Here is a 13,238-nt window from a genome sequence, read left to right as displayed (position 1 = left end):
GGTTGATGTAACATCAAAAAAAAACTCTTTGGCTTCAAGTCTACATGGCATGGTGGGTAAGGGATCATCTCCCAAGGCTGGGTCCTAGAGTGGGCAGCCTGGAAGAATCAAGTTGTGGGGGATGTCTCCTCCCTCCAACCCTCAGCATTGGGGCCAGGACTCTTTATTCCAAGTGGGAGTTCTCAGGGTCAGGTGCTGGAAGGGGGCCCTGTAGGGAGAGGAGGTGCAGGGTTGGTTGGGACTGTCTGATGGAACCTCAGTCATGAGATCCTTCAGGTGTATATCGGTGGGTCATGTACTTGGGGGATGATCTCCAACATGTGTCTTGGGGGGGGGGGTCAAGGTAAAGGAAATTTCTAAAGGAATTTTTACACATTAAAGTAGGCTTACAGGATCCTGGGGCTGGGGGTGGGGGATGATTGGGCTAAAACTGCCTTTTGCCCGTAGCAAAGTGTCCACACAGAGGCAGTTGAGTCCCTAGAGGAAGGTCCCTCGGCGTATTGCAAGGGCTTGTCAGTGGGCTGTGAGCAGTGAAGAAATTGAACAATTTGTCCTCTGCCTTTGTTTCCCGCATCGCCACAATGACAGCATCGTGGCATCCGCAGGAGCAATGAGTCCAGGCCGGAACAAGGGCACACGGGTAATCCAGAAAAAAAGTCTGTCATCACCTCATTCTCCAGGGTTAGCAATGGGAAGAAGAGGCGATCTATACAACACTTGGAAGGGATTGAAAGGTAGAATCACGTTTTCAAAAATAAGCTGATAAATAGGCCATTATGCAAAGTCTGGGAATAACCCTGAAAAAGTAGAAAATGAATTCGACCAAATGCTCCAATATAGTTGTATTGGGAGGCCGGGGAGAAGGGTTTGGGAAAGCCAGCACGCTCACCTCCATGCCTGGGATGGGAGCGAGGGGCTGCTCTCGGCCTGTGATGCCAGGGGTCCCTGGGTCTCCCCACCAGGCAGATGTTTTCGGTCAGAAGAGAACATATTACACGCTTATAATTTCCCCCGTGGAAGTGCCATTTGGGAGCTAGAAGGGGTGTGAGCGGATAGAGAAGGAACCGTGCAGGACCTTGGCAGGTGAGTAGCCCATTGTGAGCAACATTTTCTTATTTCCTTCCTTTTTATGACCCGATTTCCCACGGAACCTCGACGTTTGGTGTCCGCTTCGGCCTCTCCGGGCCTCTCAAGGAGAGACAGAGGGACACAGAGATGCACAGAGACAGAGACAGCGAGGCTGTAATAATTCCTTTGGAAATCCCAGAAAACAGTTCCATTAGTAACATGCAAATTGGTGCATGTTTATTTTAAGTAAATTGAGCATCCGGTTGGAGAAAACAGTTGTTCAGACGGGATCTGAAAGCAAATTGTCTTCTGGGTTTGGAGAGTAGCGAGTCCGATGTGTAGTGAGAAAAGCAACTGCTCCTGGAAACAAGGTGGTGGGTGGGAGGCGCGTGCAAGTGGCTGTGCAGGCCCCACGGTGCAGGAAACGTCTCTCCGTTATCTCTTTCTTTCAGACAGAGGCGTGGCTGAGACTCATCTTGATAATTCTGCCTCCGCCGCGCGCACACGCACACACGCACACACACACCAGCATCTTGCCACACGTTTCAGTGTTCCCAATTGTGAAAGACGGCGCCACGTGCTCAGGGACTCAGCTGTGGGTGCGTGATTGGGTCAGCACCTGGGGGGGGGGGGGGGGCGCCTGTGAAACCCGGCTATGGAGCAAGCGGGAGGCCACAAGGTGTGTCTCGGTTTCTGATTTGCAGTTTGCAAGTTTCTGTTGAGAATTCTCACAAAACAGTGTCCTGTCCAAACCCCGAAGACCATCCTCCGTTTGTTTCCCGTCCACATCTCAAGCCTAATTTCCGATTAATTGCACATAAGGCGCGATGACAGGCTCCCAGGACATCCCATCCCACGCCCTGAGGCGTGTCCCTCAGGACTTTCGCCGGCAGATGTGGTCTCGTTCTGCACATGAAAGCTCCTGAGGGCGCGATTCCAGGGCCTGGCTCACAGGACACTTTCTCGAGTTGGGCATCCCCCAGCAGTAGGACCGCACCCCCTCCTTCGTGCTCTTCATGCTCCGGCAGCGTCTGAGGTATTGGTGACATGATCTCACTTACCTCTGTCCTGCTCTGCCAGCTTTGGGAGCGAGCCGGCGAGGCTGGGCCATGGGGTCCTCCTCTGCCCGCTCAGTGACAAGGCAGTGCCTGGCCCCAGCCCCACGGCCCTTTTGGATGAACGTGTGCGTAAAGACATTTCATTTCTTAATTCCAACAACACACTGACTTGACCCCCAGGTTCCCAAAGACACGGTGGGAAGATGGCAGGGGTTTAGTGCATTGCTGTCGTGTGTCTTCTGATGTCCTCTGGGTACACGTAGCCTAGAGGAGAAGGAGGAGAAGTTTCCTCACATCCAGGGAGGTAGTACATGTGCAATTTATAGTGTCTTACAGTGTAGGGAAGAGCCACTCAAGGTTATGTCTGAATTCAACTGAAACAAAAGGACCCGGAATCTGTGGATCTCACCTGTGGATTCATTTTGCCACGTATTCCAAATTTTTAAGTTATTCATGCTATTAAACTGAACATGTCGTTGAGCTCTGGCCCTATTCAGATGCCCTGCTCCATCCAGGGCGGCCTAGATCTACTCACAGGATCATCAGGCTCACGTCCCTTGGTGCTTCGTGGCCACAGCTCCACCATCGTCAAAATCAAAGCAGCCGAATCGGCCTAATGTTGAGGAGCCAGGGGGTCCTCCGAGTGGACACGCAGCTCCCGCGTCTACCAGGAGTGGCCCGGAGCCTTCCTCCTGTCCGGTCTCAGGGCCCATCCGCTGCCGAGGGCCATGTAGACAGTGTCCAAAGGCCAGGCAGAGGGAGGAAGACGAGTGTATTGAAGTCAGAACCAAATCCAGAGACTCGGGCTGAGACCCGCCGGCTGGCCGTGCTCCTCCCGCAGACGGTGTGTGATGCGGCCTCTGCCCTATCCAGGGAGCACGGGCTTTCCCAGAGGCACCTTCCGAAGACTTCTGGCACAGAAACGGCCACGTAGAGAAGGTTCCAGAAGAGGAGGCCATCTCTGTGCTCTGCGACTCTCTCTCACCCTCTCAGTCTCCACTAACCTGTTTCATTTGCTGGTTCTGTGATTGTGCTGGTCTCAGGAGAGTTATTCTCCAGAAGTCTCGAACTTCCTCACCTCCCACCACTCCCTGAACAGTCCCTCGGGTTTGTTCCTCATTCTAACAAACAAAAACAAATAAAAAGCCCTATTTCTCTTAATCAGCTGGGAAACTTATCTGACCAGTGTCTTCGGTATGAAGATAGTCATCGGTGTCACGGACAAACCCTAACGGGCGGAAGCCCCCCCAGTCACTGCAGCAACGTCCTTCCCTGGCCCACAGCTCGGCTAACGAGAAGATGGAGCCAGAAAACAGTGGCAGGGCAGGCCTTGCTCTCCCGGACCCGCAGGGACCCTCCAGGTAGGTACCAACTACTGGTTTTCTCCTATTCCCAGGGGAACAGAGATAGTCACAGGGCTGGGGAGACACCAGTCCATGGATTTAGGCATGGACCCATCTGGTTTAATTAACATATGGAGTATAAAGGAGCTCTTCACTGACTTTGCCAGTGGTTCTGTCTGGGTGATGGGGAGGAAGGTTTAATTCAGTTGTGCACTAGGAATAAAGTTTTCCTACAACAAGGGCTCATATTCTGGGGTTGAGGTAGGGGAGTTCGTCCTACCAAAGGGGATTTCTTGCCTCTGCATTTTATGTCTGTGAAGGGAGACTTTCCAACGTGACCTGGGGCACCTTCCTGGTCACTCTTTGTGAACCTCCAGCTGTGGGATCCTGCCCCACCGTTTAGAGGGAAACATTCTTGAGCGGGGTTGGTAGAGGGGCACGATTCAGGTTTCACTTGCATTCTGAGGATGAGCATGTTATTAAGAGTTTCATTTTAAAGTCTTTAGAGAGGCTGATGATAGAGCCTTGAGAGTCAGTATTGGATTGAACACCATTGCAAAATATTAAGTATATTCCGGGGTTTTAGGAGGGGCAGTATCTCCAATTTAGGAGGGGCCTTCTCTGAGGATGAAAACAAGAAGAGAGCTTCAACTAATCCTTCAGAGCCATTCCTTTGGGCACAGTTTATCATTGACAAAATGTATTTTTGTGTTAAAAAGACTGGGAGATACCTAGGTAAGCATGCCTGTTTTTATTTTTCCTCATCAGCATGGATCACTGGGAAAGAACTTGGTAGTAATCGTGAATCAAGACTTGGCTCATTTTTTTGTTCCATTTTGTTCATCTCATCACCGGTTAGACAGTGATCTTGACCACCAACCTTGACCCTCTGAATCTTAGCTTCCTATACATTTTAATGAAGATTTTATTTTATTTTATTTTATTTTATTTTATTTTATTTTTTATTTATTTATTTTATTTTATTTTATTTTATTTTATTTTATTTATCTAAGGTTTATTCATTTATTCATGATAGAGAGAGGCAGAGTTGGGAGAAGCAGGCTCCATGCAGGGAGCCAGACTTGGGACTCGATCCCGGGACTCCAGGATCACGCCCTGGGCCAAAGTCAGGTTCCAAACCGCTGAGCCACCCAGGGATCCCCTAATGAAGATTTTAATTGCAAGATTGTTTTTTAAAAAATAATCAAAATCTCCCCTTTCTGTCAGTTGAGAACTTTTCACAGAGAGAGAATTTTTCTCAGGGCTGGATTTCTGTTTAAACCTCACAGCACACCTGAAATTGAACTTTCAGAAGTACCTCTCCGTGAAAACCCCTTACTGGAGAAGCCTGGCTCATCCCCACCGTGCCATACGTGGCTGATGTTTCTGAAGAGGGAGCTGGAATTTCTGGGGGTGAGTGAACATCTGCCTACCTCAACCAGAGTGGGACCGGCTCTAGGAAAGAGTATTTGGGTACATGAACACAGTTTCCCCACTTGAATTCATGAGGCTGTAAAAGCCTGGTAGACGAAGAGGTGATACTGGGTCTGACTGAGTGGAGAAAAGCATTTCCTCATGAAGACTAGGGTAAGAATGGCAAATGGGATCTGCCAACTGTGGTCAGTTGCTCTTGGATTAATATCATTAATATCCAATTAATAATTTTTGTCTGCACCTCGATGGAAAGCACAATAGTTGCTTGTCCACTCCATGTAAATAAAGGCGTATGGAAATGTATTGGCTGCCCCTGCATCAGGTCACGCCTGTATCCACTCTTAGAGTGGCCAGGTGATACTGGGACATGCTGCATTTGAATTCTGTCTCAGGACTGCCTAAGACACCAAAGCGATTTCTCATATTTGGCCTCAGTCAAAAGGAATTTGATGTGATCTTGGGAAAATACCTTCTTATTTTACAAAACATATGCATTTTTTTATAGGTAACACAAATTCTGATTGCCTTGATATGTCTTTGTTTTGGAACAATTGTCTGCTCCGTGATCAATATTTCAGAATTTAAGGAAGACATTTTTTCATCATTTAAAGCAGGCTACCCATTCTGGGGAGCAGTGTTTGTGAGTAAATATCTACAGTTGCTTTGGAAATAATACTGCGCATAGCTTTTCTCTTGTCTCGGCCAGGTCTAACCAACCATTTACTCCAGTATTTAGGGTGTATGGACATATTGCGGTTTACAAAGCACTTGGGCTAAACACGTTAGCACACTTTTATCAGATGAGAAACCTGAGATTGATCAAACTTAAATGAATTGCCCAAGGGGCACTTAGCTAATAAAAAATTGAATCTAAACTTTCAGAAACCAATTCCAGGAAAACATCCCTAAACCTATTCATCGATCAAGTTATCTCCATGAGGTCAGGGGGAAGACTGAGGAGGTGAGGAGAGTAAGTTGAAGTTAGGTCAAAGGCATCTGATGAACTACTACATCCTAGAAACTCCTTTAGGTGTGTTCTCACTATGTCTCCTTTAATCATTGTGCTATTTCTAAACTAGAGGACTGAAGGAGATCATAAAAATATATGGCTTTATTGACGTGTAATTGGCATGCAATCAATTGCACATGTTTAAAGTCTACAACCTGATACATCTTGACACGTGTATACACGTGATAACATCACATCAATATAAGGAACATCTCCATCACCTCTAAAAACTTCCTTGCGCCCCTTGGTAATCCCTCCCTCTGTTCTCTGTCTTTCCATCCTCAAGCAATCACTGATCTGCTTTCTGTCACTTCAGATTAGTTTGGATTTTCTAGGGTTTTATATAAAGAGAATTATACAGCATATTCTCTCTACAATCCGTCTTCCTTCACTCAGCACAATAATTTTTTTTATTAACCCATGGTGTTTTGTATCAACATTTCATTCACAAGGATATATTTTAACTCTAAAAAAATATCACATTAGCTTGGCACTCTGCTAAACACTTAGGACTCATCAGATTGCCTACCTGTGTTCATGACTCTCCTCGAACCTCTGCCATATTTTATTCGACACTTCTCTCTATTGTCCTTCATTCCATACACTTAGCTTATTAGGTGTCTCTCAACCCATCATACACTCTGAAACTTTGAAATTGTTTTGCATCTGTGCCATTAATTTATATTTTCAATAAATCTTTTCCCATGTACATTTTCATAATTATTATGTTTACGCAACATACGTCAGATTCGAGATACATGCCACAAACACATATTTCTTGCCCAGAGAGGCTGACACTCTAAGACCCAGGACACTCATACAGAGAAATAATTACGATAAATTGGAATCATTTTATAACAGTCATGTACCAGGTCTCCCAGACCTTGCTGCTCTGAAAGTAACCCATGGATTGTTAGGGTCAGCATCACCTGGGAGGCTGGTAGAAATTAAGAATCTCAAGCCCCCTTCAGGACCAACTGAATAAAAGTCTGCATTCTGAAGCAGACCCATAAATACAGAGAAAAAAACTTGTGGTTGCCAGAGAGGAAGAGGTTGGAGGGATGGGCAAAATGGGTGAGGGGGAGTGGGAGGACAGGCTTCCTGTTATGGAATGAATCAGTCATGGGCATAGAAGGCACATATAGTCCATGGTGTTGCAATATTAGGGAACACAGTCAATGGTGTTGTAATAGCGTTGTATGGCGTGACGGGAGCTACACTTGTGGTGAGCACAGTGTAGTGGGTAGGTTTGTGGAGTCACTATGTGGTACACCTGGAACTAACGTAACATTGCAGGTCAACTATGCTTCAATTAAAAAAAATCTGTATTTTAACAATACTGTCACATGATTCCATATGCACGTTTAATTTTGAGAAGCACTCTATAGGAAATAAGACAAAGAAAATAGCTTATAGGGAATATTAACTCAGCTTTAAAGAGTTCTCACCACTTTACCTTATATTTGGAAGATGGGGCTGAAGAGGAAATAAAGGGCAGAGACTCACTGTGTTTTTTCCTCTTCCTTTTACAGTTTGCTATTTCTGGATTTTTGCCAATTATGTCTGAGAAGAAACATGCTACATATCTGGTGAGTTGCCATTCAGTCTTTATCCATCCTTGAGAAGATAAGGACGATGGAATTTTAGGAGTCTTGAGGGAGACGTGTCATCATGTCTCATATTATGAGTGAATGTGGATATGTGGGGTTCTTTTCCCCATATTTTGTGTTGGATATAATCATTAAAATATCAGTTGTCTTCTTTAGAAAACAATAAAGCATAATTACCTTGGCACTTGCTTAAAAAATATCGCCCCACCAGGCCTTGTCCCTGTAAGGACAATCAGATGATCAGATGGATGATCTGTTTCTGGTTAAAGGAGATTGAGGAGGATGGCGTGCGTCCACATGGGTCTTCCCGAACACAGACCCGCAAGAAGGTTATAGATGTTTGTTAAACAATGAGGATGTTTCCAAGATTTCCTTTTTTAATTTACATTTTGAACCAATGCAAAGTTTATTGGGTGCAACCAGCCCTAAAAATACAGACAGGGCTGTTGAACGCACTGGCAGGTGGGGGCTCAGGCCTGCGCGCTGTCCTCCACCATCAGGCGTGGGGAAGCCTGGGAGCCAACACTGTCAGCAGCATAGCTGCAGGAATAGGAATCTTCATCCTGACGGTCAACCTGCAGAGGAGCTCGGCTTACATCCACAACTGCCAGGAAGCTCGCAGAGATGACTTCTGCTTTGTGGCTTGTTTTTCCACAGTACGTATTTCTTGTGAGGGGGCTAAGGTCTGGGTCCTACTCTAAGTACAAGCCCTCTCCTTTCCCACAAACGTCATCCTTTGCTGTAACCTCTATCACATAGTGTAGTGTTCGGGGAGGGGAGGGGGTTCATGGACAAAGATGCTGGCTGCCGCCCCCTCCCCAGCTGGGTTCTGTGAGGCTGGAGTCACCCACCTTAACCTCCCTTTTTGTGGCTTTCCCGTGTATGTGTCACTTCATTGGGAGTGATCACATCGGGGTGATGAAATCAGGGGCTTCTGTTAGGAACACACCTTTGGGGCACCCGCCTTGTGACTCTACTTGTCTTGTTGGTTACTGTTCAACAGGAAATTGTGGCGATGATCCTGTTTCTCACTATTCTGGGGTTTTGCAGTGCCGTGTCACTGACGATCTATGGAGTTGGAGAATTAGTCCAAGGGAACAAGGTAAGTAGAGGCCTGATAATCCTGAATGATAAGCTGAAGCAGTTGAGCTTCATTGCTTAAAAATACAGCTTGATTTCCTGGAAACTTTCTTCTAGAACATTTTTTGTCCATGTTTTAGTATGTTGGTTTCCAAATCTATATTTTAAATCACACTTTCCACTCATAAGAGCGCAAATCTCATAGTATAATCCTCATGACTAAGGGTTAGGAGAGTAGAATTTTCATAATTTTAGAAAATGCAGATATGCTTCTAGATGTGCTGAGCATAAGAGACGAATATGCAGTATCATATGATGGAAACACTTAGGTATCCGGGTTCATTTTCTCTTCCAGCGTAGCTCCCTGATATTTGTTCCTGCTTTTTCCTTTTTCTTGGCTTTTACTTTCGTGCTTGCTCTGAAGCCTCAATTTTCTTTCCTTCCTAATTCACGGCTACCAGCTGCATTTCCAATTGCCTTACCCATCATTACACCTTCAATGCATGAGAAAGAACCACCAATACCTGATGTGCACACACTTACTCAGATCTTCCAGATGACACACACTCTCTCCATCTGTCCACTTGCCTGAAACATTCAACTGGTGGCTTTTTTTTTGTATATAACTTTCCTCCAAAGATAAATAAGGCAGCAGATATACCAAAGATCAGACACATAATAGTCTCTCCAAGCTGTTATTGATGGATGTAATTTCTTCTGGGCCCACTTGGCCAGCCAGTCTGGTTTGATTTGTTGGAGATGGGGGGAATAATCACAGTGTAATGAGAGAGAGTATGAGACTCAGAAAGGCAAAAAGAGATGATCCAGTTCTTGCAAATGAGTCATCTAGTGGCAGAAAATTCCTGGTGATTGATATTAAATCATTTTTCCCTCATCAGATTGTAGAAGATCGTCTTTATGAAGAATTAAACATATATTCACCGATTTACAGTGAGCTGGAAGACAAAGTGGAGGAATCTTCTCCCGTTGATTCATAAGAATCAATGTGTTCAGAACATTCTCACAGCAAAGGGTCTAGAATAAGCCAAGATCTTTGTTAAAGGGGCTACAGGCAAAATTTTGATTCTTGTCTATGATCTGCTCATTTTACATTAGGATTTATTCTCCAAGTGGTATATGCTGCCTATTTTTCTGTTCACCTAAAATTCCCCCTCCCCACCACCCACTTATGGGTATGTGATAGACTCCTATTTTTCTTGTTTTCTATTGCTCTCTTGTGTAGCAACTTTTATGGGAAGTCAACATGTAGTCAGCAAGCATTTACTCTGCGCCTATAACTGTACAAATAGAGGGAACAAGTGGGAGGCTGGTTGAGAGCTGAGTTAAACTTTCTGTTTCGGAACACCTGGGTGGCTCAGTCAATTAAGAGTCTGACTCTTGACTGCAGCTCAGGTCATGATCTCATGGGTCATGAGATCAAGCCCCATGTCAGGCTCCTCACTCAGTGGGGAGTCTGCTTGGGATTCTCTCTCTCCTTCTCCCTCTATCCCTTCTTCTGCTCTCTGTCTCCCAATCTCATAAATAAATAAATATAATTTTAAAAAAAACTTTGACAGTTTGATAATATTTGGTTCTTAGCCCTTTTCAGAGTTCACAAGAGCTACACACATGTGTGATACATGTCCCCCTCCTGGACTGGAAACACCTAGAGGGCAAAGCTCATGCAGCAAATGTACACTGAGGACCAATTAGGTGTTTGAAATTTCCCACGCTTGTCTCCTTCACTTTGTGCTTCCCAGTTTCGCTCATAGTGGGAGCTCGAAGTGGATTTACAGAGTGGATGAGGGAACATTCTGGGAGGGTATCCCATGAGGTCAGGTAAGAGGAAGAGTAGACAAGGAAAAGAAATTACTCTGAAGTGAACGTGGAGGTGATAAAGAGACGAAACTGGCAATTAGTTTGTATTAAGAGAGTAGTTGGATGGAGGTTTGAATAGGATCCTAGAAGCTTGTATTAATCATTTTGTTTATCATTTCAGCTTAGCAATGGATGCTTCCTTTTGAAGTTTGATCTTATATGGAATGTTAGAAGGACCACTGATCTTATAAAATGCATTGGAATTCCAGGCCTATTGCTTATTAGTCGAGTGAGTTGTGGCAAATTATTAAAAAAAATTAAATTAATTTGTCTTTTTCATCTATAAAAGTAAGATATTGAAGGTGATTTACCTGCCAGTATTAAAGGTCTGTTGTGGGAACACCCACACCCACACCCCCCTACACACACACATACACACACACACACACACATGACTTACACTATATATAACTTTCCACATGCAAATATTTTACGTTATATTTTAATGATAATATATTTTTTTCAAACACACAAGGTCTCATAAAAATCTGTATATTTCCTGAATCACCAGCAAATTGACTGACACCAGTTTGTTCAATAATGTTTGCAGATTGATGAGTGGGCAGTGGGGAGTTTTACTAAGTAACTCAGTACCTGGTGAGGTGGGTAGGTGAAAAACAGGAAAACCATAAATGAAAAGATCATTTAATGAAGAACTTGAAAATGAATTAATGAAGCCCTGAGCTAAAATGGAGTCACTGGGAATGGAGAGAAATGGTTATATCTAAAACATGGAGCAAAAGAGAAATTGGTAGATCTTGTTAACAAGTTGAATTAAAGGGTAAAGTTAGACAAGCAATTGGTTGATAAACACATTCTGCCACAGGGTCTCGGGTCAAAGGAGGACACCTGCTAAGACTGAGAGAACTGATAGGAAGTCGGAAATATGAATTGATGAGAGAGGAGCACAGAGAAACCTAAATCAAGCTCACTCTTAGACTTTCATTTTTAGGAAACCAAAGAGAGTTGCAATGGAGAAAGCCTGACAGTGTCCAATACAGAGTTTTGGGAAAGATGAGATTTGGTGTCATTAGAAGAGAGATCATTATTAAATGAAGCAGTTTAACACTCTGAATTATTTTGAGATAAAAGAGAAGCCAAGTTAACCCTCGCACACCTATAGTCACAGGGAAAAAAGGAAGGAAAAACAAACCAAGGTCGAAACTACGAGAATTAGTCAGAAAACTACACTGTGAAACAGTAGACAGCAGGTAGCTCGGAGTAGAGAGAGGTCTGGTAAAGAGAGACTAACTCACCAACAGAGACAGTATGTGCTGGCCTGGGCCACCGAGAAGCCTCCAAGAGAAGACTTGGCCCTGGCGTGTTGAGAAGTCGGCCTCAGGGTGAGGTGCCGAGATGGGGCAGAGACAATGCAAATGAATTGAAACCAGGACCTGGTGGTGAGTAAGTGAATACATTTGCAGAAGAAAGGGAGGATGTGATGTGAGGAGTAAGAGAAGAGATGGTGAGCAGCAGCTCATGAAGAAAAATAAGCAAAATGATTATGTTGCTGTTGCTGTTTTTGTTATTAAAGGGAGGAAAAAGTGGTTCACATCTTAGGCCAAGCAGACGGGTCCTGTGGAGAGCCCGAAAAATCATCTTGGGGTAACATTCACAACTCATTGATGAAATATTTGTTTTATGTACTTAGAGTGCCAAGATTAAAAAGTGGCAGGTAGACATCAACTCCCCTAGACTCTACAAGTGATCACATAACCTTAGTATCTAATCCTAGTACCTCAGGTTTTCTACCTTAATTTTTCTGAAATGATATTGTGTGTCTCAAAATTCGATAGCAGCATTAAAATGTCCCCTTTCACTGTGTTGCTTGCTAAGTGATATCCCCATTCTGGAGCACGTCACTTCCGTGACATATATATATGCATTCAAACTCCTAAGCCTGGTCTACCAGGACCTCAAAAAATGCATCCAGTTTATCTTTACAACTGTACCATACATCACTCTTTCTCAATTCATATTTTAGCCACATTGTTGACTCTGTCTTTCCTGTTACGTGACACAATTTTCTCTCAAGACCATTCAGTTACCTTTTATGGTGTGCCCACATCAGGCATACACCGAGCACACAACTGGCCTGTTCTTCTCACATGCATTGGTTTCAAATTATCTTTCTAAAATTTTCAGCTTAAAGGTAGTCTTCTGCATGAAGATGCCAGGTGCACACCTGTTTATCCAGCCTTCGTTTATTGCTTCATAACCACTTTACCCCATGATGCAGTATATAATCACTTAGTGTACTTGTGGTCGTCTCAAAGTATCTCACTAGTATTTGTGCAATAAATTGGAATAATTTAAATTGATTTCTTGTCTGTGTTTGTGTTTGTGCATGAGGGTAAGGGTCTGACCAAGAGTAACAGAGACTCAAAGCATCAGTTCAGTGATGTCCAGGACCAAGAACAGTTTGTAGAGTCCTCCTTTTTGATCAATATTTTATCAAATAGAACAATCTCCAAATAATCCTATAGACAGAAAACAGTTGTAAGAGCAATTGTCAGCCATCCCCTGCCAATAAACAGAGGGATAAAGTGTAAAAAAATATATGATGATGAATCTCATATACAAGTTCATTCTGACTCTAATTTTTTGCTGTTTGAACTTGGAATAATCTTCTCCCTTTGTGGACCTCGGGTTCTCTGTCTGAAAATGAACAGAAAGTTGTTGAAAATGCAACAGAAGTTTTCCAACTGATCTTTCACTTTTCCATATTCTGTGCTTTTGGTAATCACAGCGATTAAGT

At 44.0% G+C, this 13,238-nt stretch overlaps 1 protein-coding gene across 1 annotated transcript; it reads left to right on the top strand.

Annotated features, from left to right (window-relative positions):
• Positions 1-3,335: 3,335 nt before the first annotated feature.
• Positions 3,336-10,170, top strand: LOC112935035 (high affinity immunoglobulin epsilon receptor subunit beta-like). The gene is made up of 7 exons (XM_026018615.2): positions 3,336-3,487; positions 4,759-4,882; positions 5,409-5,543; positions 7,445-7,501; positions 8,023-8,178; positions 8,526-8,624; positions 9,502-10,170. The coding sequence occupies exons 1-7, from the start codon at positions 3,426-3,428 to the stop codon at positions 9,598-9,600; spliced, it is 732 nt and encodes a 243-aa protein (XP_025874400.2). The 5' UTR covers positions 3,336-3,425; the 3' UTR covers positions 9,601-10,170.
• The last annotated feature ends 3,068 nt before the right edge of the window (positions 10,171-13,238 follow it).

This window comes from Vulpes vulpes, unplaced genomic scaffold (genome assembly GCF_048418805.1).
Source record: "Vulpes vulpes isolate BD-2025 unplaced genomic scaffold, VulVul3 u000000659, whole genome shotgun sequence".
In the NCBI taxonomy this organism is placed as follows: domain Eukaryota; kingdom Metazoa; phylum Chordata; class Mammalia; order Carnivora; family Canidae; genus Vulpes; species Vulpes vulpes.
This window is presented reverse-complemented; position numbering and strand designations above follow the sequence as displayed.

Coding starts and splice junctions, on each gene's coding strand:
- LOC112935035 (XM_026018615.2), top strand. CDS start 3,426: ATGGAGCCAGAAAACAGTGGCAGGGCAGGCCTTGCTCTCCCGGACCCG. Junction 7,502..8,022: donor AGAAACATGCTACATATCTG/GTGAGTTGCCAT, acceptor CTCCACCATCAG/GCGTGGGGAAGCCTGGGAGC. Junction 8,625..9,501: donor AATTAGTCCAAGGGAACAAG/GTAAGTAGAGGC, acceptor TTCCCTCATCAG/ATTGTAGAAGATCGTCTTTA.